The following is a 26,124-nucleotide window of genomic DNA, read 5'->3' as shown; positions in this document are numbered from 1 at the left end:
ATTTTTCTATAATTGCAAGGTCCCTGTTTACCCAGAACCAGTTTCAAAAAACGCTTCGTTTTGTTCGTCCGTCCTGTCTTGTCTTGTCTTGTCTTGTCTTGTCTGCACATGTATACCCCACTCCTTCACACAGCTGTAACGAGATAGGACGCGACCCCACAACCTTAGAAAGCACGGAAATAACAGCGGGAAGCACATTGGACGTTCTGAAACACGATGAATCTGGAACTACTAGGTGCGCACACTAACCAATCTAAGGGTTGTCAGGAATCTCGCGATGTCCAGATCAACTCTTTCCATGAACAAAGTTTTTTGAGCTGATTGCCAACCATCGCCATTCTCTTTGTCGCTTTGATACAGACCCATTTGAGCAAGATTTTCCAGAGGTCATCGAGGACACACTCGAGGGCGGACTGGCTGTTACGGTCAGGTTTAACCGTCGGGGTACGCTTCTGGCTGCAGGATGCTCGGACGGGACTATTGTCGTCTGGGACTTTGATACACGAGGCGTCTCGCGTTCTTTGATCGGGCACGTCAAAATAGTAACTAGCCTGAGGTATGTCAACATGCTAATATGGCGTGTAAAACTGCAGTGGTGCAGATACATATGGAAAGCAAGAATGGAGGCATAGGATGGACTTGTACAGTCGCCTCTTTACTGACCTCTACCCTTGAACTCCTGAACATTATATTCAATTGCTAGCTGGTCACGGAATGGTCGATATCTTTTGTCATCATCCAGGGACTGGAGTTGTATTGTATGGGATCTTCTGACAGGAACGAAGCAACATACCATCCGCTTTGATACGCCTGTCTTGAACGCTCAGTTCCATCCCAAAAACAAGTACGCAGCCATTCTCATCGATCATTATTTTCATCCGTGCTACTCTATACGCGTCCCCACCAACTGGCGACGTTTACCCACTCACTGTCCTTCTGTTTTGTTCCATTAGTTCGCTGTTTATTGCTGCGCTACATCAAGAGAAACCTGTGCTAGTTGATTTTTCAAACGGCATCAAACGATCACCTATTTTGATGGATCCTAAAGATGAGGGGTCATCCGAACAGAATTCAAACTCGACACCAACACCAGCAACAACAGTAGCCGCTGGACAAACACAATGGACGCTGGTCGTTACATTCGACAGGCAAGGGAAAAGGATTTATGCAGGATCGAATCGTGGCCAGATCAGTATCATCAACACGGAAACGCGATCTGTAAGTTGCGTCGACGCCTGAACAAGGAAGGAACATCATGGATAGACGGTTTTTTTTTTTCTTTTTCCGGTGGTAGAGCTCACGTTTGCGACACAATAGAGTCTCTGACGATTTCTTTGCCTGCTCGTAACCTGAACACGCTTAGCTACTCTATGAAATTCGACCGACAACTAGCGCCATCAAAAGTATAAAGTTCAGTAGGAGAGGAAAGTAAGTCTCTGCCAGTTCCATGGGTTACATTTTCCTCGGACCCTTTGTTCTCTTCGAAAGCAGCGATACTAATCAGGACACCATTCGCTCATGACTTCTGCAGGGAGATTTTGGTCAATGCAAACGACAGGATCATCCGACTCTTTGCAGTCAGGGAAGACGGTCCACCGGAACAACTGCACAAATTCCAGGATCTGGTTAACAGGATCCAATGGAATCAGTGCTGTTTTTCGAGCGACGCTGACTATGTCATCGGAGGATCTGGACATCAGGCTGAACACAATATCTACATCTGGGATAAAATTGGAGGGAACCTCGTCAAGTTTCTCGAAGGTCCCAAAGAGCCATTGGAGGATCTGGCTGTAAGTCTTTTACGATCAATGAGAAAGTTGTGCTGGCTGAGGCAAACAGTACGAACAACAGACGTGAAAGGGACGTCTTTAACACTATATACATATATTATATACTCTGGCGTTTTAGTGGCATCCGATCAGACCCATTGTGGCATCAGTGTCAAGCTACGGAAAGATTCATATCTGGGCGACAAATTACCAGGAGAACTGGAGCGCATTCGCCCCTGATTTTAAAGAGCTGGAAGAGAACATCGACTACGAAGAGCGCGAGGACGAATTCGACATTGTAAGCCAAAATCGTGAGAGAATGACCTCGAAAAGCAAGGTGGTGACTATAACGACAGTATTCTGATTATCGCCATGTTTCTCACACTCTAGGTTCCTGAGGAAGAGGCGTCCAAACGAAAACACGACGACGAAGATGTGCTCATTGACGTGACGACGATCGAAAAAATCAACCCGTTCAACGACTCGGATAGCGAGGACGGTGGGGAGGAAACGTTTTACCTCCCGCTTCTGCCCAGCGACCAACAACCTGAGGAACCACAGCATTACAAGCACCCCCATCGCCATCGTCGTCATCACCATAATCATCACCATCAAGGCCATCGTCACCATCGCCACGGCCACGGCCATGGCCATGGCCATGGACATCAAGACATAAACAACAGCTCTGCGCACGCCCATGTAGATGTGAAGCAGGATACATCGCATATCCATCACAAGGACGAGATGACTCTTGACCATGTAGCCGAGGACCGGAAACGAGACGATAGAGACCAGGACTACGACAGAGGACGAGACAGGTACCACGACGGAGATCGAGACGGAGATCATGATCGAGATCGGGAGCATGACCGTGGAGAGAAGGAGCATAAGCATCGGCCTGATGAGGAGGCTTTCGAGACGGATGGAGGACATAGCCATGGCCACGGGTACGAGAACGGAAGCACGAATGGCCATGGATATGACCGAGAGCACAGCAGCCCACGGAGGAAACTGGATGATCACCAATCGTCCCCACGACATGTCAAGAGACAGCGGTGAAAGGTCAACTTTTTTTTTCTTTTTCTTTTTTTTGTGCTTCCCCTTTACATGTACAGTACTAAGCCTCGTAGAACAATAAAAAAGAAAGAAAAAAAAAGGCGGGATATCACAGGCCAAAACCATCCAATCGTTACTCATTACGCTTTGTTTGCAGTGTGTGTTATTTTATTTTACTTTTTTCTTTCAGACCAAGAAGGCCTTCCAGAAACTAACTATCACCGATGTCGTTTGCTGTTGCAGTCGAGAGAGGATGCAGCGGCGGTAATTCATCCGCCTCCTGCTGCCGCTGACCCTGACGCCTCCGTCCTAGTATCTCTTCCTCCTCTTCTTCCTCTTCCTCTTCCTCTTCCTCCTCCTCGTCGATCTTATGGACGCCACGTTGCACTGCACTACTCCTGTCCAAAAGCGCAGCTTCATGTGCCTCCTTCTCCTTCTCGAGTCGTTCCTGCTCCAGCTCCTTCGCCATCTCTAGCGCGATCTGCTTGTCCAGGTTCGTGCCCTCACGCTGTATGCCTCCAGTCTTGACTGTGATCCTTGTCGGCATCTCCCATGGGGTCGAGCCGACATAGGTCCTTGCCGAATACAGATGTGGGGGCTCAAAATCCGTCTGCTGCGACACCGAAGATATCGCACCGCCATTGTTCCTGAACTGTGCCGGTGTAGGGTCCTGCTCCTTATGGCTCTGCTGACTCCTCTCTAGATCGCGACGGTGGTTGATGGACGAGAAAGGCTGTCGGTGCTTTCGAAGACGATCCTCACGGTCATCGTTGTCGTGCTCTTCCTCAAGCAGCATAAGTGGATCAATTATCAGAGATCCAGCGATGCCCCCAGGAGCTGGAGGCGCAAGGGATGATCCGTCGGTGTAAGATCCTGCGAATGCCAAGGTCGATGAGCGCGCGATGTTGGTATTGTTATTGCCCTGGCTGCTGCTGTCAGGCAAGAGATCCGGTCCGTATGCACGAGACAATCTCCGCTGGAGCATGGCGGCTGCTGGGGATGATCCTGGAGGCATCGCCAAGGAGCTGGCAAGGGCCGAAGTACGTGCTGGAGGAGGGGGTAGGGGATTGGCGGGGCGTGGTTGGATTTGGATCGGCAAGGACGTGCCGAGGAATGCTGCTGCGGGTGGCGCAGGGGCGTTGTCATCATCATCATCATCATCATCATCCTCGTCGTCGTCGTCAAAATCAAGCTCTTCCTCGTTGAGTGACCTCTTGTGTTGCTGAAGCCCCTTCTGACGGCGTAGATAGTTTGCGCGGAGCGAGCCCACGACCATGCCGGATTTGGGCAAGGAACGACCGGCTGAGTTGCTGATGGCGATGCTATTGCTGGGCGTAGAATAATCGTCTTCATCACTACCCATACCGTCTTCCTGTTCGCTGCCTTCCTCGTTTCCTTCGACGTCCTCTCCTCCTTCCCCGTCGAATCCTAGCTCTTCGTCCATATCAAAGACCACCCCTTCATCCTCGTCTCCACCATCCTCCTCATCACTGTTCTGATCTATATAATCCAAAAGCTGCGTTAGTTCTTCCATTTTTGACCACAATAAAGTCCTGGACAACCAGTACCCATCGCACTGAAAGATATACCATTGCCATCCACATAGTTGCCTGCGTCAGGCTCGACGATTGAGACCTTCTTAATTGCGTCGCTGATGGTCACCTTCTTTTTCGATTTTGATGTTGGGGTCGACGTTCCCGAATTCGAGGAGCTCGAGGCAGGCTGGTCAAGAGCCGTAGAGGTGGTCGCATTCGTCGCTGTGTTGGACAAGGTCATGTCAGCGATATCGTCCGTCCCGTCGTGTGTCGGGACCACAACAGGCACAAGGCTCTGTCGCCTCATACTGTTCGAGGCCATTTGCTGATCAAATTCTCTGAACTGGAGCGACATGGCCGCGTCCGTTTCCGATGCCTTTCTCCTGTCCAGAAATGCGCCATGAGGCCCATCCACCCGAGAGGCGCTTGTGAGTCGGATGGGCAAAGTGCCAGGCACGTCGAAGGCATACTGTCCGCCATTGGCGTCAGCGGATCCGCTCCCTTGAGCGCCTGCACTTCCTGACTCTCCAATGCTGGGTGTTGAGGGTGCCGGAGGCGGCGGCGACGTGACCCGTTCCTGAATCTTGATCCAGAGAAGATCCTTTTCATGCCTCGTGCTCTCCATCGACTTTTGCAATGCCAGCAATTGTTGCGACTTGTACGCTTCAATCCTGGCCTCTGTTCGCTGTTGCTGTGCGTTCAGATTCAACTCGAGTTCCTTGTCCAAAATCGAGCGCACCCTGTCTAGATAGGGTCGGTATGGGATATCGTTTGGCTGGGGTGCTGCAGGCGTGGCTGATGAAGAAGTCGGGTGGTCGCCTGATCCGATGGAAGCAGGTTTTGGTGCGAGGATGAGTCGGAAGGCTTTGGAGTAATTTGGATCATTGACAAGCGCATCAATCCGTTCCCCTGTGACGACGGCTTCTGATGGCACGACAATGCCGTTCGAGGGTGAGAACAAGACGGAGTTGGCCAAAAAGGCCAAGGAGGTAGTCTCCAAGTTGACCGAGGTGGAACTTGGCTTGAAGATATAAACGTCCTGATCGCAATTCATACACCGCGCCGTGGCCAGATCCTTTGATATTGAGAGACCGCAGAGGATTTTTTGTTCCTGAACAAGAGAAAAGCGAGCGAGGACGATAGAAATGGGTTTAGGATCAGTCCCGAAAGCTGCCTCTCCCCACAACCGCCAACGGATGCTCGTCTGCGGTCAGGGATCACGGCCTCCGAACGCAGCTTACCACAGACACACCGGCCAGTCCAAGCTTTAGTTCTTTTCCTGCGATCGATACGCCCTGCTCAGGTTGTGCAGCGAGGTGCAGCTTGACGTTGAGGCACGGACATGCTGCCAAAAGCCTTTGTCGAGCCGTGACAGTCGTATTGGGTGGAGCGCTGAAGGTGGTGGGGGCCTGTGTAGGGTTGTCCATCGAATAGAGCAGTAGTGTGGGCTGCCTCTGTGTAGAAAGAATGCTTTGCTTTGATAACCGAGGGGAGGTGTAAGGAGGTGAAAAATACGAAGAGAACTTCGAGGTATAGACTGCTTGCACCACTCGAAGTTCAGAATAGTGACGTCACAATGGGAGCAATCAACCGCCCACTTATCCAACATCCCAGCTCCATTGATCACAATTCGGTGAGTCGAGTCGATATCCTTGGGTCTGTTTATGTCACCGTTCGCTGCGCCTATTCCTCGCACCCTACGGACGATGCTCGCCGCATTGTTGAGAGAGAGATACTGAAGCTTGGGACCCAGACGAACTTGATTCTTTACCTGGATGGCCTTCCTTTGGAGGGAAAAGGACCCACTCAACTGTACCGAGAGAACCTTTCACAAGGAAGCTGTTGAGCGCGCCGACAAATGTCTGCATGCTCGAAGTTCGCGTGGATAAAAAGCTTCGCATGCGAAAACACCAGTTCATCGACATCAGAAAACACTTGGGCTCGGCCTTCTATTGCTCCCTAGACGCTCAAAGCGCCTTTGCCGTATACATGTACACGAAGCAGTGGACGATTGTCGAATGCTCGACCGAGGCAGATCTCACGATAGGCCTTGAATGCAAGCCTGACGACATGCTCATGTACAAGAGCATCGAGACCATTTAACGACCCACCTTAAAAGGAAACTCCTCGTGTACAACATTCCAAGCGTCTATGCGACCAGTTTACAGTACTTAGCGTCACATCAAAAAAAAAAAAAAAAAAAAAAAAAAAAAACGACAGCCGCAACGTCCTCTCTCTCGGAAGTGCAACTAATTACAAATCATCGAAGGGCTGGATAGAGAAGGTAAATAGATCAATCAGATCATCATATAGCAGAATCTAACGCCTTGGCTGCGACGATGACGAAGCATTACTTGGCAACAATCAAGCCATGCGCAAGGATACTACCCAGGAGACGTTTGTGGATCTTTGAGGACCCTGTGCAGATTGGCCCACCCCTTTCGTCCTCAGCTCAAGCTGCCATGACCTATGACAGCCTTTGGAAGCAGCTCGACTGTCTTTCTCAGCGGTACTCCCAAATGCAGAAGGAGGTGCGAGAGGCACGCGAGGCGGAGAGAAGGTATGCAATGTCAAACACTGCCTTGATTTGTAAGAATCCCCACCTGCATGAAGGTATGCATAAAATTAACTAGCTTATTGAGATCGCTATCAACTTTAATGGCTTTGACAACGAGTCAACCGGTACTAAGGCTCGGCGGCACAAGTCTTCGCAGACTTTCAACAGATATCGCACGACCGGCCACCCTGCTCCACATCAGGCAGGGGCTGCAAGTGAGGTGAACCCTGCCCAGTCTCTTACCAAACCCCCGCGTCAAACCTTGCACTCGACTCAAGGAGCATACTGTAAGAACGACAATACTAACATTGGCGATCTGTCTATAATAGCCAAGGACTTTGAAGACGAAGGGTCTCATATTAGATGGATCACGTACAGAGATAGACCAAGACATCCCAGCGATCGAAGATTTCATGCTTTTGAGCTAGTCCAGCAAGAGTTATCGTCAGACAACCCCATTAATGGGCATAGAGCAGCCATTAATGTCGTTCTCTGAGTAAGAGTTTGGTATCGTGTTTAGGTAAAACGCTGCGCTGAAGAAAAAAACTTCAGGAACTAATACTGGTGGACTTTGAGAACAAGAACAGCGCTCCCACCTAGGGTAACCTAACCGATTGACTTGGGCAGAAGGCTCCTGGGTTCCTTATCACGAAGATGCCTTCGAACGTCAACAGGCGTGAGCCACGCAAAAGGTCGAGAGATTGCAAGAATCGACGTTCGTGATGGCCCTGAGTATGATGCGAGAACACATTCAACTCATTCGGCAGGCCAAATTCGATCCTATGACCTACGAGGGACACGGCTATGTTCGTCGAGGCCCCATTTGGACAGACGGTTTCCGCCTCCATCTGTCGACCTTCAAGTTAAAAGAATTACAGTCATTCAGATGCAGGCGATTCTCGCAGAATATCTTGCCCTTCGAATCACATCCACAGTCGGCGGAGTGGACTATTAGTTGACCGAGGTCCGAAACATTGTGAAGACCCAGCAGGATGTCATCGATCTTTGCAGATGTGGGCCAGATCAAATCAAGGTCCTGGGTCTCGATCTCAGCCAAATCCGTGTAGTTGGAATTAGCGCATTGCTACCAGAGATCGATGATCCTGCCAGTACGACAACGGGACCTGGAAGAAAGGACGATGATGACGACATGAGCAGTTCTTTCGAGGATACAACCCCTACTTTTGGTTCTCGTACCTATTACAATCTCGCAGTGAAGCAGAAGGCTGTGTACCAGCCTACGTTCAAGCACAGAAGATAAATGGAAAAGCAGAAAATCATCGTTCCAGATGATGGAATAGAATCCATCAGTAACATCGAGACTAAGCAGCCACCACTGCACAGTGAGGGAGCTAGCTTTGCGAGCTATGTTACGGAACTGGAGAGAGTAGAGGGACAGCTGAATGAATTTTACAGCCGGTTCAGGAAGCATAGGTGGGACACGAGATGGGCCAGGGATGCGGAGCACAGGCTCATAACGGATCACCTACTCAAGTTGATCGGAGGATCGATCGGCAGAAAGAGAGAGGAAGCTAACAAGGTTGTGATGGGGTTGGTCTGGGTGGTAAGTTTTCGACCAAGATGGAACTTTCCTCTTTGCACGAGTCCTTTCAGTCGCACTTTGTTCCGAAGATAAGAGCACTTCACTTGAGAATCGAAGTTATGTAAAATTGTTTTATGTTTTTATTGACTTTGTCATAGACATAAATATTCCGCATTAGTCCATGAAGTAGCAGAGTAAACATAGCAAGTCTTTCAAAGTCATGCATTGAGGATAGGAGCGCACCTGACACCAAATACAGGGAGGTCTTGTGCCTGCATGCCTTCCAGTTTAAAAAACGTTCGACCGAAACCTCTCAGGAACAGGATCACCAGCCTTTAACGGAGGATTCGGTAAATCCAAAAAAAAGAAGACTTGGTCCTGAATCCTGACTTTCGACAACGCCTCGCAGCAGTACTTTGGGTAGCCCCTTGATCCCGGCGGTAGTGACTGGCAACTTGAATTCTCCTCGCACATACGCGTCCAGAAAGATAGAGGCTGGAGATCCGGTTGCAAAGAATCGGTAGGCGATCTTTTTGATGTCGGTTCTGAGGTCCCCTGTTGAGAGAAAAGATAAATCAATTAGAAATGGGCGTAAAAACAGAGTTGACGACCGAACTCACCAGACAAAGGCGTTCTAGGACGAGAAGTATCCGAGGGAGTGGCTGGAACAGGGGTAAGAAATCGAACAGGGACGGGTGCATGGACTGTGTTGGATAATTAAGCGTGAGAATTTAGGTTAGTACAATAACAAGCTTACGCGCATGGTGCAGTGGAGAGGAAAGAATGCGGCATTACCTGGTGGTGGTCGCTGGACGATGATTTGAATTGTTTTCTTTGGTGGTTTGTGGGTAAAGACATCAGAGAGGTCATCTGTTGGGTCGAGTTCTGTCGCGGAATCAATATTGTTCAGGACAATCGGCTTGCGCTCCTTAAGTGGAGCAAGAGGAATCGAAACGCGCCAGAGGGTGAGCTCATCGGCGGCAACATCATCAAATCGAGGGGTTTTCTATGCATCCTTGAGATGATCAACAGTCTTTGATGGGTCGATGTCGACAGAGAATGGCGTAGAGTCTCCATTCTCAATGCAGAATAGAGTCAAGTCGTTGTCGGTCATAGTGTTGTGAAGCATCAAAAGAGAATTAAATGTGGCGAGAAAAAAGGAAGAAGTCAGAAGGCGAGGGATAAAAGAGACGAAGGATGGAAAGAAAAAGGCGAGGGATGAAAGAATTAAGCCGAGGGATGAAAGAATTAAGCCGAGGGAAGGGGTATCGCGGCAAAGGTGAAGAAGAAAATGCAAAACGATGGCAAAAAAGGGTCGGCGCAAAATAAAGGCACAGTCATATCTCTTTATTTCTTGTCGACCGGGAAATAAATATCGCGACGTCGTACGCGCGCGCGCGCAGTGACTGCGCCTTCGCTTTTCTCGCCTCTGGCATCACACTCCTTTGACCTTATTAATTACCATTGCCACCGCTCTCACGCCCCCATCATCATTCATTGTCCCTTGTTTGTCTTCTCTCTGTTTTCTCCTTCACACACACACACACACGCACACACACACCACGCGAATCTCCTTAGAAGTGCAACCAGTTGGCTCATATTTAAAGCCATACAGCACCGCGTTAATCCAAAATCTCTTTTCACAGCGACAAAGGTAGGAGGTTGCCCGCTTGGTTGTGTAATTTGTGCTTCCCCTTATGTTATTCACTCATTGGATTGGTTGATGGTGAATGTTGACCACAGATGTGGTAGTTCTAAAAGCGGTCGGTCCCACATGAACCTCCAAGTTGAATGGTCTGTCTTCCTGGAGGACGGGGGAACATTGCCGCCTTATGCCTCAATTGGTCAATGTCGATCTCTTTTTGTTTGATTGTTTGTTATTTTTTTGCCTTGGGTCAATTGATGGTGAACGTTGACCACAAATGTGGCAGTTCTAAAAGCGGTCGAGCCCACATGAACCTTCAAGTTGAATGGTCGACCCTCTTGGAGGACGGGGGAACATTGCCGCCTTATGCCTCAATTGATCTTTGTAGACCTTTTTGGTGATGGGAAGAGACTTGACAGATTCCTCTGATAATCTAGCCATCTAACGTATTCGTCAGAGAGTCCTTCAACCCGGCTTTCAATTTTCACAATCGTAATAGAAGCAGCGTCGGAGTCAACCGCAACACAAGTCTATTCCAAATGTTGGACTTCTCTGAATATGTTTTACAGGATCTTTACATGCACTAGGATTTTCGCTCGATCTTTCTCTGCTATATGAACCACGTTCATGGCTGCCGGAAACAGAATGATGCCGAGGCTTTGAGACTGCAAAACACTGGCGAATTCATCGCCACCTGTAAGGAAAAGTACCACCGCGTAATTACAAGCAAAGTTCCAGAAGCAGTGCGAGCAGGAGCAGTAGACTTGCTTACCAGCGAGATTGACCTCCGGGTAGAAGGTTAGCTATATGAGAAGTATGAATTATATCCAGGCCCCTAGGCTACATCGTAGTTGGGGCGAATGAGTAGTTTCGGACAGGTCAAGATCCGTAGGCTATACTGTTCAATCTGCGACACTTTCATACACCGCGATATTATGGCAAGGCATAACATTTGCAACGTCATTCGCAGCCATTTACCCTATCAACAGCGACCGCTCTGTCTTCAACCAGCAGATAAGGACGGGCACTGCCCTTGGATGCGAGATGCAAGACCACAAACAGAAGCCAGGGACTGTAGCAGCAACAGCAGTAGCGCAGTAGCGTCGTGGGACAAGGGCAAGGGCAAGGACGAGCTGGAGGACGCAAGCGAGCAGCCTCACCCATAGAAGGGATGGAAATCCTGGCGCCAAGCGACTATAGACTATGTAGATAAATGTGTGTCAGCAAGCACACTACAGTTCAGATGCTTTCTTGCGAGGATGCGTTCGTTCTATGACGTATTTGAGCCTGAATTGTTCTGTACTCTGGGTCCGATAAGGATTCATCAGGAGGAGGAGTGGACTTCCAGTCTGAATTTCGATAGAAATTCCAGAGCTCGAAATGGTTGGAAGATCCAATAAAAAAAAAAGAAACGCGATAGCTATTGAAACTGTAGTAATTGTCCCTTTGTAACTCGGTGTATACAAGAATCGCGTACAAGAAACACTGTGTCGATTGTAAAATAGACAAGGTTCTACATTCGAGGTACATTAAGGGTCTACGGTCTTCGACACCACATTTTGAGGTTGTAGGGTTTTTGCGAGCTTGAGGGGGACGATGAGTGAGAATGGAGAAAGGTGGTTGTCAAGAGAACACCGCCGCAAGGGCAACCACTCCATTCCTGCCCACGCTTCCCTCTCTGCATCTTTCTCTCCACGTCGAGATCCTCAGTCTGGGCGTGAGCCAGGAGCAGCTGTTCAAGTATACATTCATATTCCGTTGTCTGCAAGAGCAGTAAGAGAGCCTGGCTATCCTCCTCAGCAGTGTGCTTATCTCGCGGTCGTCGGATCACTCATTGATCACCGTACCATTGTTTGCTGATTTTGACTCTATCATAGCAAGGACGGTGTATCTGCACCTGTCAATGTAAACCTCGTCGGGGGGTTCCCGCTGCACGGGCGTTGAACACACTGCATTTTGTGCAATCGATCTGCAAACGCAAATGAATATGGACTTTACGAGAAGATGAAATGATTTCCGAATTTTCGCCATCTGGGTGCTAGATGTCGCAGCGACTTGAGGCCTATCATTTACAGTGTCACCCCAACGTTTACAGCTTTCTGGGACATATACCTAGTTGGGTTCGCTTTGGTTCCCTTTGCATGCAAAATGAACCAGTTATGATGCGAGGTTTAAAGTGGACTTTAGACGACGCATTTATTTCAGGCGGCTATTCAAAACACATGATAGTCTAACCTGGGCAATGCATGCACTTGTGGGTGTAAGAAGAAGGGTGCTTTGCTCACCAATAGCCTACTGACCCAGATTTCTTTCAACGTGGCCAAAGTTCCATGCTCATTTGGAGTCTATCTGCATGGCCTTTTTCTTTTGTTTTTTTTCGGTGAGAGTGGACCATGTCCTCGAAGGATAAAGGCTATTGGTAGAATAGGGTCCTCATTCGGCTGCAGTTGAAATATAGAGATGGGTCGATTGATGACCCCGGGCAAGACCAGGCTGAGACAGCAACGAGCGAGCGAGCGAAGAAAGAGAGTTCACGCTCCGAAGTGCATCCTCTTCCTGGCTGCGGTTGAAAAATAAATCTGTGCCGGGAGGAGGGGCTGTCCATGCGTGGGACAAAACAATGCACCTTCCTTTTTGGGCAAGCATCTCTGGCGGCAGCAGTGGATGCACCCACTTAACGGCAATCAGTCGGGTACATACACACACACACGGTATGAATAGAAACTACATTCAAGGCCAGCTCAGCCCGTCTGGGCCTCAGACCGCGTTTCATTACGATTATTCAGAACACACACATGTCTCTGACTCTTTCTGTGGCATTCGATCATTTCACGGTCTGAGGCCCAGCCGGTGGGTCTCGAGTGATGTCTGCCGCGAGAGAAGGAAGCCCTAGGAACTCGGGGGAAGAAAAAAAAAAGTATAAAAAGGTAGCCCGCACTCGCCAAGGAGGAAGATTCCTTTCTTCTTTTTTTTTCATTCGATCTTCATACATTTCCTCTCTCCCTTGGCCTCATCCGGTTGCATCCCATCTGTTTTTGTACATACACGCACAGCCATTTCTGTCAACAAAGCTGCATGCGCTACCTGTTGTAATACCTCAAGGAATTAAATCACACGAAAATGGCAACCACAAAGACATGCCGCGACGTCGATGAGACCCCTCGCACGTCCTGCGAGATCGCCCCTGCCCACGCAATCTATACCACCCGTACCAACACACTCCTCCCCCCATCGTCCTCGGCCGAGAAATGTGTCAAGTCCACAGCACCCTCCTTCATCGGGATCAGTCAGTCGCCCACCCTGGTCGACATCTCGGACCGTGCGCCTGATGGTGGTCTCCGTGCATGGCTTGTCGTCCTCGGGAGCTTCCTGATCCACTGTTTCTGTTTCGCACCTACCGAGTACATCTTTAGCATGTTCGAGAATCATTACCTGGAACTCTACCCATCATCAAGCCACGGTTCCATTGCATTCATCGGGACATTGGGCTCAAGCACAACTTACTTTGCCGGCTTCGTGAGCGGGGCCTCGGCCGACAAATTTGGGTACCGCTTCACCGCTCTTCTGGGCACTGCTGTGATGGCCGTTGCGTTGCTCCTGGCGTCGTTCGCGACCCAGGTCTGGCAACTATACCTTTCCCAGGGTGTGCTTTTTGGAATCGGTGCCTCCCTGGTCTACTACCCTGCGATCGGTGCACCCTCACACTGGTTCGACGCCAAGCGTGGCCTCGCCCTCGGCCTGGCTGTCAGCGGCACCGGACTCGGTGGACTGGGCCTTGCGCCTGCTACCCAGGGATTGATTGATGCCCTCGGCGTCGGCTGGACACTTCGTGCCCTCGCGCTTTTCTGCGTCATTGTCTGGTATGTAATCAGTCAGTTAGTCCATGCTCCATGTCGCTCGCCTCTTTCATCATAATATGTTACTGCTGCAAAGACTAACACTATCCACTTGATTTTTTTTTTTTTTTTTTTTACTCATTTACTGTTTTGCTTTGGCAATAGCGGCGGCGCCAGTTTCTTGATCGCCGAGCGAGAGAATGGTAAGAAGGTCCCTGAACCCTCACCTGCGATGACCGACGTGGAGATTGGTCAGATCAACGAGAAGTTGTCTCCTGAGAAAATGAAGCCTACTGGCGTGGCCGGCTTCTTTGCGGAGCTCAAGGTGTTCAAGAACCCCCAGTTCCTGTCCTTGACCTTTGCAGAACTCACGGCCTCGATTGGGTTCCTCATTCCCATGTACTACTTCCAGAGTAAGCCTTTTTTTCTCCATATGGATAATGCGAGTGCGCTTGATTTATTTCAAGCATCTCAGATCCGATGTTCTGACCTTTCTTGCTATTTGCATTTGCATCTGGTTCATTTGTAGCCTACAGTCTGTTCATTGGGTTGACCGCCCAGGACGGTGCCTTGATCGCTGGTCTTTCCAGTGGTGCCTCCTGCCTCGGCAGGATCGTCCTCGGTTACGCTGCAGACCGTCTCCCCAAGACCGTGGTCGTTAGCTGCTGTGCTTGGATGACGGCGGGTTCGGTCTTGATCATCTGGACATTTTCCAAGTCTTTTGGGGTCTACCTCCTGTTTGCGATCCTCTACGGCTTCTTCGCCGGCGGTTACGTGTCTCTGGTACCCCTTGTCCTCTCCGAGACCTTTGGAGCGCACCAGCTCTCGACCGTGATCGGGTTCATGTACGCGGCCAGCGGAGTCGGCATGTTGGCCGGTGCTCCTGTTGCGGGAATGATTTTGGATGGCACGAAGCCCAATCTCTCGTATCTGCCGGTGATCATGACTGCAGGTGGCACTCTGCTTATGGGAGCGATCTGCGTCTCTGCCTGGGTTTTCTTCAGAAGGTTGGACAAGAAGTCTAAGCGGATCGGGGTTGCTTCCTCTGCGGGATCGGTCGTCGCAGATCTATAGATCAACAGATAGCTGTTGTTTTTGATCGACCGAGAGAATTCCCCCCCTCCCTCCTTCTTGCTCTCTCCCTTCTTTCCACCGCCTGTACAGTTCACGTTTGACACATATACCTCCACCCTCCCTCCCTTCATATAGAAACAGCATCCTCATCATGAAACCACTTGCATCTCCCATTTTCCACCTGTCCATAGCACATTGTATTTTAGATTCATTCCGGTATGACACCATTAAAAAGAGAAACTGCTGACAGTGCATTCGTAACTGCGTTTATATTCCTTTCGGTGGCCAGAGACTACAGAATAGGCTGTGTGGAAACTATCGCGTTAATGTAATGACGAAACGATAGGTTCCCGCAAGTAATAGAATTCATCTTTTTTCCTAGGAAGGGTCGAAAATGGTCGGCTCTCTTCCCTTTTTTTTTTTATTACTGCACCAGCATCATTGACGCAACATTGCTGACAGACGTTAGACGCTTTGATCCCATCGCAACCAGTGTGCGCCCTTCTTTCGGGGGCCAACCCGGATTGTATTTATTACCGTACTACTTTCTTACCGCCCTGAACACCTGGATACATGGACATCTAGATAACCTCTTCTACTAGAAAAAAAAAAAAAAAAAAGGCTGGCTCCATATAAAGCGCCGAGAATCCTGCTGTGCATGTTCTCCGTTTCTCTAAATCGCCTTCCTCCCCCTCTTCCCGTTTTAAATAGAACAACTACTCAATTCTCGTTCATTTCATCCACACAATCGCGCACACGCTCATGAGCATTCAAAATAATAGCAAGGAGGGTGGAGAATTTCCCTTTACAGATGTGCAGGAGGAGTCAAAGGAGGTCAAGGCAATCGCCGCCGTTGCGCACATCAGAAATGTTGAACCCGCTGCAACCGCAGATGCTTTTATTCCTACCTCTGCCTCTGCCTCTACAGGAACCAGGCCTGAAACCTCCCGTCGTATTCGCGAGGCCCCTTCGGGTTGCGATAGAGTCCAGAGCTCCGGAGGGGAGAGGATTCGAAATCAAGCGCGACTCTGTTTTAAGGGCAGAGCGCGGGACTTGATAGAGGGGACGACGACGACGGATTTTGAAAATTGTCGCGGGAATGACGACCACCTCAGCTCCACAGGCTCCGCGGGCTCCACGGTCACCGATAACAGGCAGTGCCGGAATAAAACCGACAATGTCGCGGAAATCGCAGGTTCGGCGGAGGGGTGCGAATCTGATTTTCAACGGATCGCTGTATCTGGGATCAGGGAATGCGGTGGATCCGGTAGAGGGGCAAGCGTAAGCGCAAGTGAAGGAGCAGGAGTAAGAGTAAGAGTAAAAGCAAGAACGGGAGAGGAAGAAAGCTCCGATGCTAAAGTACATATGCCAACGCTTGAGACGGAGACAAGTAGCGCCGCGTATCATCATCATCATCTCCTTCAACCGCCGAATAACTATCTGTCAGTAGAGATGGACACATCCTCCCTCGTCTCTCTCGACACGCTGTCCGATACAAGTTGCACCACTTCCTGTGGAGGAGCTCCTCCGTCCACGATTTCACTCCCACACGATTCACCCTTTGATCCCTCTGGCCAAGGTTATCTTTTCAGCACCGCCTCTGGTTCCCACAACGGCAGTATCCATGCTAACATCAGTACTACGACCCTTGTTAATCCTGACCCCGCAGACCTCCACACAGTTCATTCTTCTAAAAGCCCCAGTCCCGAATTACTCTCCTCCGCGAGCCCGGTCAGTTCAAAGAAACCCAGCCCGGTCGATGGACCCAGCCCATTCGACAACAACAACAACAACAGCAACAATAATAATAATAATAACAATAGCAGCAACGACAACAGCAACAACCACAACAGCAACAACTATAACTACATCAACAGCGCTCAAGGCGAATGTGACGAGGGCGACGGGACTTTAGAAGCTCCCGACGGAGGGTGGAAAGCCTGGTCGGTGGTACTGGGATCGGTCCTGATCCAGACGTTCGCGTTTGCGCCGACAGAGTTCATCTTTGGGGTGTTCGTCCAGGAGTACTTGGAGTCGTTCCCGAAGGCGAGCCCATCCGCGGTGGCGTTGATTGGCACGACCGGGACCTGTGTGACCTATCTGATGGGGATGGTGGCGGGCACCCTGGCTGGGCGGTGGGGATATCGGGCCACTGCGTTCGTGGGGACCTTGGTTATGACGGTAGCTTTAATCCTGGCATCCTTCGCTACACAGGTAACAAGAGGGGGACTTAAGGAAGTGGGAATGAAAGAGAGAGAAAGAGAGAACACTTGGCCGGCATCAAAAAAAAAAGATCAACGTACTACACAGACTATCTCTCTCACTCTCACTCTCACTCTCACTCTCTTTTCCTCTCTCTCTCTTTTCTCTTTTTACATGTAAAATACTAACTTCATTTTTTTTTATATTGTTCATATGAAAGATCTGGCATCTCTATCTATCACAAGGGATATTATTTGGCACCGGGGCCTCGCTCGTCTATTTCTCGGCCATTGCCGCACCCACATATTGGTTCAAGAAGAAGCGTGGACTGGCCCTGGGGATCGGCGCCTCCGGAGCAGGTCTGGGCGGATTCTATCTGGCGCCGTTGACCCAGTATTTGGCCGGCCATGTTGGCATCCATTGGACCTTACGCGTCCTCGCCATGTATAGTTTGGTTGTCTGGTAAGGCCGTCTTTCCCCTTTCAAATATATGGCTTTGGTTGGGTTTGGTATTCCATGTTGGTGATGATAATAATGATATTTTTTCTTAAAAAAAATAAATTAGTGGCATCGCAAGTGTATTGCTCTTCGAACGCGAAAAGCCCGAACGCAGACAAAAGTTGTTAATGAAGGATCTGAAGAATGCACATCCAAAGAAGATAGGGTCCAGCTTCACCATGCCTGCGTATTCAAAAGACACGGTGTTTGTGATGCTGGCTCTTTTCCAATTATGTCTCTCATTGGCCTACCTAACGCCGGTCTACTTTATGGAGTGTAACGTAACCTCGACTAAACGATGCAGCATCTTTGTACAACCACCCTGAGCAGAATAAGCAAACGGGTTGACGCTGATATAAAATCCTAACCCTCCCTCCTCTTTTTTATCGGTATTTCCATGTAGTGTACAGCACCCACATCGGCAACTCAAAACAAGCGGGCGCTGCCATCAACGCCTGGTTCAACGCTGCATCCTTTGTTTCCAGGATCGCCTCCGGAATACTTGCGGATCTGGTTCCTCCGCAATGGGTCCTGATGGGCTGTATCTGGGTCATCGTGTTTGCCGTGCTCATCCTCTGGACCTTTGCAAAGACCTTCCTGCTCTTCCTTCTCTTCGCTGTCCTCTACGGGGCCGCGTTCTCTGGAGTGTCCACGGTGACGCCAGTCATTATTGCGGATTACTATGGTAAAAAAAAAGACATTATAATCATGGTGGGGGCCTTCCCTATCTTGTATAATTCTCTTCGCGCATACGCATACACACACGTATATATATGCACGTACATACATCCTTCTAGAAACGCGTCTGTGCTCCGGTGCTTCAGGCCGTTTGTTCGTTTGTTCGTTTATTCATTCATTCATTCATTCATTCATTCATTCATTCATTCGTTGGACGATACGTCTTTTTCTTTGGATATCTTTTTTATTTTATTTTATTTTATTGGCGATCCTAGGTCATGCACAGGTGGCCAGGGTGCTCGGGATCGTCTATACGGCCTCGAGTCCGGCGCTGCTCGGAGGATCGTTCATCAGCGGAAACCTCCTAGAGATGACCAAGACCGAGGTCAACTTCTTGCCGGTGATCATGTCCGCCGGAGGCATGTTCGCGCTGTCCGCGATTTTTGCGACGGCCTGGGTCGTCCTTATGGCCCAGCGGAGCATAGCCCCGAGACCGAGGGATCCTGCCCCCACTCCCACGCGGCGTACAAGCATAGAAGTGTAGAGCGAAGGAAAAAAAAAGAGGGAGGGGGGGGGGGGAGAAAGAATGACAACGACAGCAACAAACTGCTACGTTTATCCCCCATTCGATTCTGAGCCATAGTATCTGAATGTATGAATATATATGAGCCAAAAAAGAGGCTATGCAAAATGGTTGAGATGTTTTTTTGGAAGCTGTCTTTCTTCAAGGCATAACACTTCCCCCTTTCCCCTCCCCCATCTGTCATTTTGTTCAAAGGTTCTGATGTGCTGTCCGCAGCGAAAAAGAAAAAGAAAAAAAGGGTCGAGAGAAAACACGCGGGGTCGCTCTCTCTCTCTCGCGCGCGCGCGCGTGTGTGTGTGGGACTATGCCCAGGCAGGGTAGAACTTTGGTTCTCAAGTCAACAACCTCATGCGGAGTGTTATTTGCTTTGAAATAGAGCAAAACAAAAAAAAACCGGATTGGTTCGAAGGAGACGATGTGTCCGGTACTCATGTAGAGAGAGGTATGTATCCCTCTTGAGCCATGTCTGAGCGTTTTTTTTTTTTTGCTCAGGTTCCTTGGTCTGAGGGCCCTGACCCTGGCCTTAGCCAAGCCGGCCCCTCTGATTATGTGATTACTTACATGGGCAAAAGCCTATGGCGATTGAGAGACAGTGCTTGCTCCAACTTTGCTTTACTGAACTTGGCTCTTTCTGAGAGCCAAGATCAGTAAGCACAGGGGGGGAAGGGAAGGAAGGGAAGGAAGGAAGGGTATCTCTCCTTGGTTCAGATGCTTTGCTTTGTTACTACCTCTGGTAGTCGCTCACTGGTTTCCTCTTTTTATCTTATTATCGTTCATTGGCAAAAACAAAGGGCCCCTTCAAAACAGATCAAAAAATAAAATGAAGAGCAGCAGCACTCCAATGCGGGATGGATGGTCGGTGTTCAGCCGACATTTGAACGCCCAAACTAAAAAAAACGAATAAGGAAAGCAAGGTGTAGTCTGTGTGCATGGTTCAGTCTGCATGCATTTCGTCCCATGCGATGCGCGTGCGGCGTGCTGTTAAACAATTGTCCGCAGACGCTTGTCCGCATGTGTTCTTTTTTCACATTCACATTCACATTCATTCATTCTCGTCTCGTCTCATCTCTCTTTTGTTGCAATTGCCCATCTCATCGCTCCCTGCGCTAGACCTCTTTCCTCTCTCACTCTCACTCTCTCTTTCCACCAAAGAACATAGAAGCAGAAACATCTGCATAAGCTGCAATTTGGACTCTTTGAAAAAAAAAAAAAAAAAAAAAAAAAAGCCCGGCAACTCTATCTTCTCACTTCCTGTTTCCTCCACTTCCTTCACCTCTCACTGCACACACATACAAAAAGAACAGCCAACGACAGCTTTTACAAAAGGAAATATAAATAATACATTATGCCCATGGCGAAATCTAGAACCCAAATTCTGATCATAGGAGGCGGACTGGGAGGACTCGTCCTCGGGATTTTGCTCCAGCGCGCAGGGATCGATTATCTGATCCTCGAACAGAGTGTGCTCATCCGACCTATCGGCAGCATCATCGTCCTCAGTTCCATGGTCCTCCCCCTGATGGAACAGCTGGGCATCCTAGAGGAGATCGAGCGGCTGGCGATACCTCTGGCAGACATCACGGTCCATCGCAGCGACCTCTCTGTCGTCGGCAGGCTCCACTGCAGCGACAGGGTCATCGACTATAAACAACGGTAAGACAGGGGAAAGGGAAGCAGACAAAGCAAAACAGATAATTATCGACATGGGCTTGGTGAGCACACACAACCCCCCCCTTCCCCTCAACATCAACTGCTGGCACTTATGAAAAAGACTGTTTTGTTTGTTTGTTGTGTGTGCGTGCGGTGAATAGGTTCGGATATTACGACCAATGTATCTCACGACCAGACCTATACAACATCCTGCTATCCCGGATTCCAAAAGACCGTCTGAAACTTGGGAAACGGTTTGTGAACTTGCAACACGTCCACAACAGCGAGACGGGGGCGGATCAGGTCAAGGTCAGGTGTTCGGACGGGACGTATTACCATGCGGACATCCTCGTGGGGGCGGATGGGTCGTCCAGTGCGGTGCGGCAGAGTCTGTTCCGGCAACTGAAGGAGGAGGGGACGTTACCGAAGGTCGATCAGGAGGAGCAACAGTATCGGCAGGTCTCGTTGCTGGGGGTGACAAACCCGTTGAGTCCGAAGAAGCATCCGGACCTGGGCAAGAGCTCCTCGCACTTTAAGGTGGTCCTGGGCAAGAACTCTCCGTACATGGTAAAAGTCAAAAACGGAACTGGAATCAGGTTTTTTTGTCGGACCCAAAAGGGGTCTCGGCTTTTTTTTTTTTTTTTTTTTTTTTCTTTTGGTTGGCGACAAAAGTAGATTGATTGATGTAAAGGGTTGAGATTCATGCTAATCTATTGATGAAATTAACGTTTTTATTTGTGCCCACACACAGTGCTGGTTCATGCCCATTCCTGGACAGAGGTACAGCTGGCTCGTTACAAAGACATTGGAGGTACCGGTGACGATCACTAGCAACAACTCGGAGTGTGTAGACTGGGGGCCTGATGCGACAGGTAAGGGGATACAGCTGGATCGATTGTTTTCTTTCTTCTTGGATGTGTGTGGACCATTTCAACGGCGTATATGAATCTGATGGACGAAAACGGCTTCTGATCTCTGGCTCCTTCTCCGCGACAGACGAAATGAGCAAGGCCGTACGCCATCTGCAAGGGCCCGATGGGGGCACGGTAGGGGACCTGATCGACAACAGCGAGCGGCAGCTGATCTCGAAGGTCATGCTGGAGGAGCGGATATTCAGGACCTGGTACGGAGGCAGGACGGTGCTCATCGGAGACGGTAAGAGCTGATATCCTTTTCTTCCTAGTGCGTAATGTGTAGATGATCCTCAACTGACCATCCATGACCATCCACACCCCATCTCTCCTCCCCACAGCATGTCATAAGGTGTGTGTGTGTTGCGTATCACGGACCAATAACTCTAAAGAACATAAGCTCGACATGAATGCTAACCCTATTTTTGTCTCTTAAATAGTTTGTACCATTCACCGGCAAGGGGGCAAGCGAATGCATGCTTGATGCCGTCGTCTTAGCCTCGCTCCTCTATGACGTGCCGTCCTTCACCAACCTTGACAACATCCACGAGGTCTTTCGGACCTACTACCAATTGAGGGCAGCCGGCGCCAAACAGGCCGTCGATATCTCCAGCCAGTTCGGGTCTTTGCTCATCCGGGACGGCTGGTCTGGGGAGCTGATGCGGAGGATGGTCTTTGGGCTTGCCACGACAGCCTGGGGTCGGGCTGCGTTGGACAAGTCGCATTACAATCGGATCCAGGCTAGCTTTCTACCGCCGGTGGCCGACAGAGGGAGTGCGCCTGCTCGGCCACATGTGGCGGCGAAGAAGGGGGTGGTGGAGGAAGATCAGGCGAGGGCAGAGTATGTGTCGGACCATGCTCGGGTGGACGAGTTCTTTACAGGGCATAATGATCTATCTTTGCATTGAAAGAAGAGTCTTTATGATGTCCTTTGTTTTACTTCGAGTGGACGAATAAAAGCAATGTCCCCTGTTCTCGCAAGCAACAGATATGCCTTCTCCACTTGATGGTTTAAACAGCCTTTGGCAGTGTCCCCGGCTAACTGGGACGACAAAAAAAAAGAAGAGGAGGATCACTCTAGAGTCTGTTGTCGTTGATCTAGCCGTCTGGCTTCTTGTGCGTGGTGTGTTGGCTGAATCATATGGAACCAAAACCATGGGTATAAGAAGGGTCCTGGCACCCTCGATAACTCTTTATCACCTCAACTCAACACGCACACACTCCCACCCGATACTCGTCCTCCTTCGACAACACTCACTTCCTCGAGGAGAACGCCTTTTAATAATAATAATAATAATAAAAAATACCACCCCGACCGATGCTCCTATCCGTCATGCGGCAATCATAGTGTACAGCGTGTGTTAAGGAAACAAACAAAGAAATGGGAAAAGTTTTTTCTTCTTCTTTTCATACATATTTTATTTTATTGGTATTATGTACATTAGCGAGGAAGAGGAAGAGGAGAGGGAGGCTTTCTTTTCTTTTCTTTTTTCTTTTCTTGTTCGCTCGTTCGCTCGTTCGTTCGTTCGCTCGTTCGTTCGTTCGTTCGTTCGATTTCATCAAAAAGGATGGGTGGATGGAGAGATGAGGACCTCAGTGTCCAAATGCGTTGTTCTTGTTCGTGTATAACAGCTGGTTGCGGATCGCCTCCCGCTCCTTCTCCAGCTGCTGCACCGACTTGACAGGTAACATCGTCTGCTTCAAGGGCTCGACCCCCTCCGCCAGCCTCAGTTCCTTGACCTGCACATGTCCGTTCGGATGGTAGCCATTCCCGTTCCCGTTCCCCATCCCGCTGTTCTTCACCGTCGAGTCGTTCGCCATAAAGAGTCCGTTTTTCAGGATCCCTGGCGTCCCACCTGCACCACCGGCCACCGGCGAGACATAGGGCCCGTTGACGGCCGTAGCACCGTTGTTGTTATTGTTGTTGGTATTGGTATTGCCGCCATTGACGCTGTTGTTGTTGCCGCTGTTGTTGTTGTTGCTGCCGCCGTTATTATTATTATTACTATTAGTGTTATTGTTATTGTTGTTATTGTTGTTACTGCTGCTGTTGTTGTTGTTGTTGTTGTTGTTGTTGCTGAGGGTCGAGTTCATGTCCTGATCATTATTCATATAGATCGGGACGCCGGCGCTCTCCAAGAACTCGAGCGCCACAGGTGTCTGATCGATCGTCTTCATATCCGGGGTCCTCTGAACCCTGAGGATACAATCCTGTGCCAACTGGATCCTCCTCACCTTGCCCTCCTTGCCCTGCCAATCCGACAACAGGTTCTTGAACAACGGCTTCGAGTTCTTATCGGGCCCGTCCGCCTTGGAACACAGTTCGTTCGCCTTCTTGATGGTCTCTGGCGCGGACGACATCAAGTCGTTCTCCAACAGGAACCAGGCGCTCATCACCCTCAGGTACTCGGCCGCGACACACAGCGCATTCCGCTTGTTGCCGTTCTTCAGGCCCGGATCCGCCCCGAACAGCAACAACATCTGCACAATCTCCTCGTTGTCCATCCGCTCCAGGACCATGTGCAGCGGCGTCGACTTTCTAGAGTCCATCGCGTTCGCGTCCGCCCCCTTCTTTAACAACAGCTCGATCACGGGTGCGGGCTCCTTGCAGTGCTGGATCGCATAGTGCAACGGTGTCCGCTGATGCTGATGGTCCGCGACCTTGGTCTGGGCCCCGAATTTGAAGAGCACCCTCGCGGTCTCGATCAGGACCTTGGTCGAGACCAGATGAGAGTTCTGGAGCAGGACCATCAACGGCGTGCGCTTCTTACCGTCCCGACTGTTACAGTCTGCGCCGGCCTTGGTCAAGAAGATGACGGCCTCGGTCGGGTTCGGGTACTGTTCGCACACAAAGTGCAGGACCGTGGTCCCGTTATGGTCGCCCCGGTCGAGGGCGGCGCCGTTCTTGATGAGGACCCTCATCGCCTCGAGCGCGTGTCTGGACCGGGCCGCGACAAGGATCGGGGTCGGATGGGGCCAGAACCCGATCGACTCATGGATCAGGAACGGTTGGGCCTTCAGGATCCTCTCGATCGCTTCTGTGTCGCCCTGGGTGATCGCGGTGAAGAACTCGGCCGAGACATCCACGTTCATGTCCTTGTATGGATCCGAGAGACTGTAAAAGTTGTCGAACTGGAAACGGGGCTTTATTGCTGTCGCTGTCGTTGTCGCTGCTGCTGCTGCTGCTGCTGCTGTCGTTGTCGTTGTTGCCGTTGTCGTTGTCGCTGAGAGACCTGCACGGACGGTATCGACCACAGGAAAGAACCCCTGCGCGACCACGCGCGGAGATGCATGTGGTCCCGAAGGCGAGAGCGAAGGGCTGCTGCCATTCATTACACGGTTGTTGCCGTTGTTGCTGTTTCCGTTGTTGCCGTTTCCGTTGTTATTCATAATGGCGCCGTTCTCTGTCCCAGGCTTACTCAACTCGATCGATCGACTGTTCCCCAGATCGTGATTCTCCTTCCTTGACAGATCCGGACTGTTGGCCCGATGCTGAATATTCTTCACCTCGATCGGGCGCGACGTCTTCTGGCCCGAGTTCGAAATACCCATGCCCGACCCGGCTGCGGACCCGATCGAGGGTGGAGGCGAGGGCAACATCGAGGGGCTCTGTTGGTCCAGAGCCGGGCTCCGTTTCGGGAACATATGCGGGTCCAAAGGCGTCACCACTGGGAATCCCATCGGGACCTGACGATGAGGAGGAGTCACCATCGGTCGGGGCTCAGGCGAAGGGGAAGAGCTCCGTTCCATCTCCTTCCTCGTCTCACTCCCGCTCGCCTTCTTGTCCTGGATAGTCTTTCCTTTGGATGCGGAGGGGCTGTAGGTTGTCGTGGGGACATAATGGATAGGCGAGGCTGGGTTCCGGGGCGAGTCCGTCGGAGGCTTAAAAGATCCTGGGGCTGAAGCCGGAGCGGGCGGCGCAGGTGCTCCTGTAAGGGAGGGCGATGGTGGTGGTGGTCCCGTCGGTGGTTTAAGAGTCGGGTTCAACGACGGCGATGGCGACGGACTGGGTTTGATCGGCGGCGTTCCTGGAGGAGGGGTTCCTGGAGGTGGAGGCGGCGGTACCAGTCTGCCCTGAGCACCGACAGGGGGTGAAATAGTCCTGGAGGTATGGCCAGATGAAGGATGGGGATGAGGATGAGGGGGAGGTACCACCTGGTTGTTTCGCATCTGGGGAGGCGAGATGACCTTTGGACGACCTACAGGGGGCGAGATCACCCGTGGGGTGTTCGTTCCGGAGCTAGCGGGGGGTGGTGGTGGGGCTCCAGGCGGGGGAGGGGAGATGGTCGAGATGGTCTTCAAGGAGCCCAGGTTCAGCTTGTTCACCACGGACACCATGGAGATACCGTTGGCGAGGGCCAATGAAGCGGTTTCAGGCAAGCCCGAGTTCTTGGCGTTGGTGGGTGGTGTCTGGATGCTTATGTCGTTGGGCGGGGTCGTCAAGGCAAGCGCCTTGAAGGCGGGCAGCGGTGGCAGGAGCTGTGGGGTCGACGGGATCTTGCTCTGGTCTACGGATGCGTCTCCGCCCATCCTTTGCGCATCCGCAGGAGTTGGTCCCGCACGTCCATTGAGTATCGCCTGTGCGTT

General features: G+C 50.6%; 10 protein-coding genes across 10 annotated transcripts; 5 read left to right on the top strand and 5 right to left on the bottom strand.

Moving 5' to 3' along the window:
* Positions 1 to 71: 71 nt before the first annotated feature.
* Positions 72 to 2,932, top strand: BC939DRAFT_465177 (WD40-repeat-containing domain protein). Its single transcript, XM_051557470.1, has 8 exons — positions 72 to 235; positions 361 to 556; positions 704 to 844; positions 954 to 1,218; positions 1,364 to 1,428; positions 1,532 to 1,790; positions 1,909 to 2,067; positions 2,160 to 2,932. The coding sequence occupies exons 1-8, from the start codon at positions 217 to 219 to the stop codon at positions 2,826 to 2,828; spliced, it is 1,773 nt and encodes a 590-aa protein (XP_051407726.1). The 5' UTR covers positions 72 to 216; the 3' UTR covers positions 2,829 to 2,932.
* A 44-nt stretch (positions 2,933 to 2,976) lies between these two features.
* On the bottom strand, positions 2,977 to 5,973 carry BC939DRAFT_465173 (uncharacterized protein). Its single transcript, XM_051557469.1, has 3 exons — positions 5,602 to 5,973; positions 4,415 to 5,471; positions 2,977 to 4,325 (listed from the first exon to the last, which is right to left on the bottom strand). The coding sequence occupies exons 1-3, from the start codon at positions 5,785 to 5,787 to the stop codon at positions 3,037 to 3,039; spliced, it is 2,532 nt and encodes an 843-aa protein (XP_051407725.1). The 5' UTR covers positions 5,788 to 5,973; the 3' UTR covers positions 2,977 to 3,036.
* A 1,666-nt stretch (positions 5,974 to 7,639) lies between these two features.
* BC939DRAFT_480964 (uncharacterized protein) lies at positions 7,640 to 8,178 on the top strand (the record flags this gene model as incomplete). Its single annotated transcript, XM_051558986.1, has 2 exons — positions 7,640 to 7,779; positions 7,929 to 8,178. 2 exons carry the CDS (start codon positions 7,640 to 7,642, stop codon positions 8,176 to 8,178), a joined length of 390 nt encoding a protein of 129 aa, XP_051407724.1.
* A 607-nt stretch (positions 8,179 to 8,785) lies between these two features.
* Positions 8,786 to 9,574, bottom strand: BC939DRAFT_480963 (uncharacterized protein; the record flags this gene model as incomplete). The annotated part of the gene is made up of 4 exons (XM_051558985.1): positions 8,786 to 9,015; positions 9,081 to 9,164; positions 9,256 to 9,466; positions 9,491 to 9,574. 4 exons carry the CDS (start codon positions 9,572 to 9,574, stop codon positions 8,786 to 8,788), a joined length of 609 nt encoding a protein of 202 aa, XP_051407723.1.
* A 1,419-nt stretch (positions 9,575 to 10,993) lies between these two features.
* Positions 10,994 to 12,188, bottom strand: BC939DRAFT_317658 (uncharacterized protein). The gene is made up of 2 exons (XM_051551505.1): positions 11,953 to 12,188; positions 10,994 to 11,306 (listed from the first exon to the last, which is right to left on the bottom strand). Exons 1-2 carry the CDS (start codon positions 12,134 to 12,136, stop codon positions 11,080 to 11,082), a joined length of 411 nt encoding a protein of 136 aa, XP_051407722.1. The 5' UTR covers positions 12,137 to 12,188; the 3' UTR covers positions 10,994 to 11,079.
* Positions 12,189 to 12,982: 794 nt separating this feature from the next.
* On the top strand, positions 12,983 to 15,268 carry BC939DRAFT_496472 (major facilitator superfamily domain-containing protein). Its single transcript, XM_051559683.1, has 3 exons — positions 12,983 to 13,965; positions 14,107 to 14,354; positions 14,471 to 15,268. Exons 1-3 carry the CDS (start codon positions 13,226 to 13,228, stop codon positions 15,013 to 15,015), a joined length of 1,533 nt encoding a protein of 510 aa, XP_051407721.1. The 5' UTR covers positions 12,983 to 13,225; the 3' UTR covers positions 15,016 to 15,268.
* Positions 15,269 to 15,617: 349 nt separating this feature from the next.
* BC939DRAFT_465157 (major facilitator superfamily domain-containing protein) lies at positions 15,618 to 18,945 on the top strand. The gene is made up of 5 exons (XM_051557468.1): positions 15,618 to 17,229; positions 17,438 to 17,679; positions 17,783 to 17,991; positions 18,119 to 18,400; positions 18,669 to 18,945. Exons 1-5 carry the CDS (start codon positions 15,778 to 15,780, stop codon positions 18,935 to 18,937), a joined length of 2,454 nt encoding a protein of 817 aa, XP_051407720.1. The 5' UTR covers positions 15,618 to 15,777; the 3' UTR covers positions 18,938 to 18,945.
* A 1,230-nt stretch (positions 18,946 to 20,175) lies between these two features.
* On the top strand, positions 20,176 to 22,516 carry BC939DRAFT_465155 (uncharacterized protein). Its single transcript, XM_051557467.1, has 6 exons — positions 20,176 to 20,629; positions 20,788 to 21,193; positions 21,378 to 21,498; positions 21,623 to 21,781; positions 21,879 to 21,889; positions 21,978 to 22,516. The coding sequence occupies exons 1-6, from the start codon at positions 20,322 to 20,324 to the stop codon at positions 22,443 to 22,445; spliced, it is 1,473 nt and encodes a 490-aa protein (XP_051407719.1). The 5' UTR covers positions 20,176 to 20,321; the 3' UTR covers positions 22,446 to 22,516.
* Positions 22,517 to 22,922: 406 nt separating this feature from the next.
* Positions 22,923 to 23,633, bottom strand: BC939DRAFT_465153 (uncharacterized protein; the record flags this gene model as incomplete). Its single annotated transcript, XM_051557466.1, has 1 exon — positions 22,923 to 23,633. A coding segment is annotated over one exon (503 nt), but the record flags the coding sequence as incomplete, so codon positions are not given.
* A 376-nt stretch (positions 23,634 to 24,009) lies between these two features.
* BC939DRAFT_389635 (ankyrin repeat-containing domain protein) lies at positions 24,010 to 24,468 on the bottom strand (the record flags this gene model as incomplete). The annotated part of the gene is made up of 1 exon (XM_051551890.1): positions 24,010 to 24,468. A coding segment is annotated over one exon (459 nt), but the record flags the coding sequence as incomplete, so codon positions are not given.
* Positions 24,469 to 26,124: the final 1,656 nt, after the last annotated feature.

Source organism: Gamsiella multidivaricata (assembly GCF_025024155.1).
Source record: "Gamsiella multidivaricata strain RSA 2152 chromosome Unknown BC939scaffold_88, whole genome shotgun sequence".
Classification (NCBI taxonomy): Eukaryota; Fungi; Mortierellomycota; class Mortierellomycetes; order Mortierellales; family Mortierellaceae; genus Gamsiella; species Gamsiella multidivaricata.
The sequence above is the reverse complement of the archived record's forward strand: the minus strand, read 5'-3'. Positions and strand labels throughout refer to the sequence as shown.

Bases quoted from the DNA above. Each gene is read 5' to 3' on its own strand.
- BC939DRAFT_465155 (XM_051557467.1), top strand. From the start codon at position 20,322: ATGCCCATGGCGAAATCTAGAACCCAAATTCTGATCATAGGAGGCGGA. The intron at 21,194-21,377 runs GTAAAAGTCAAA...GCCCACACACAG, and splicing joins GCAAGAACTCTCCGTACATG to TGCTGGTTCATGCCCATTCC. The intron at 21,499-21,622 runs GTAAGGGGATAC...TCTCCGCGACAG, and splicing joins CTGGGGGCCTGATGCGACAG to ACGAAATGAGCAAGGCCGTA.
- BC939DRAFT_496472 (XM_051559683.1), top strand. From the start codon at position 13,226: ATGGCAACCACAAAGACATGCCGCGACGTCGATGAGACCCCTCGCACG. The intron at 13,966-14,106 runs GTATGTAATCAG...CTTTGGCAATAG, and splicing joins CTTTTCTGCGTCATTGTCTG to CGGCGGCGCCAGTTTCTTGA. The intron at 14,355-14,470 runs GTAAGCCTTTTT...GTTCATTTGTAG, and splicing joins TCCCATGTACTACTTCCAGA to CCTACAGTCTGTTCATTGGG.
- BC939DRAFT_465157 (XM_051557468.1), top strand. From the start codon at position 15,778: ATGAGCATTCAAAATAATAGCAAGGAGGGTGGAGAATTTCCCTTTACA. The intron at 17,680-17,782 runs GTAAGGCCGTCT...AAAATAAATTAG, and splicing joins ATGTATAGTTTGGTTGTCTG to TGGCATCGCAAGTGTATTGC. The intron at 17,992-18,118 runs GTAACGTAACCT...ATTTCCATGTAG, and splicing joins GCCGGTCTACTTTATGGAGT to TGTACAGCACCCACATCGGC.
- BC939DRAFT_465177 (XM_051557470.1), top strand. The intron at 557-703 runs GTATGTCAACAT...TTCAATTGCTAG, and splicing joins AAAATAGTAACTAGCCTGAG to CTGGTCACGGAATGGTCGAT. The intron at 845-953 runs GTACGCAGCCAT...TTGTTCCATTAG, and splicing joins CAGTTCCATCCCAAAAACAA to TTCGCTGTTTATTGCTGCGC.
- BC939DRAFT_465173 (XM_051557469.1), bottom strand. From the start codon at position 5,787: ATGGACAACCCTACACAGGCCCCCACCACCTTCAGCGCTCCACCCAAT. The intron at 5,472-5,601 runs GTAAGCTGCGTT...TCTCTTGTTCAG, and splicing joins GACTGGCCGGTGTGTCTGTG to GAACAAAAAATCCTCTGCGG. The intron at 4,326-4,414 runs GTATATCTTTCA...TGGATTATATAG, and splicing joins CAACTATGTGGATGGCAATG to ATCAGAACAGTGATGAGGAG.
- BC939DRAFT_317658 (XM_051551505.1), bottom strand. From the start codon at position 12,136: ATGGCGAAAATTCGGAAATCATTTCATCTTCTCGTAAAGTCCATATTC. The intron at 11,307-11,952 runs GTACGGTGATCA...TTATCTACATAG, and splicing joins GTCAAAATCAGCAAACAATG to TCTATAGTCGCTTGGCGCCA.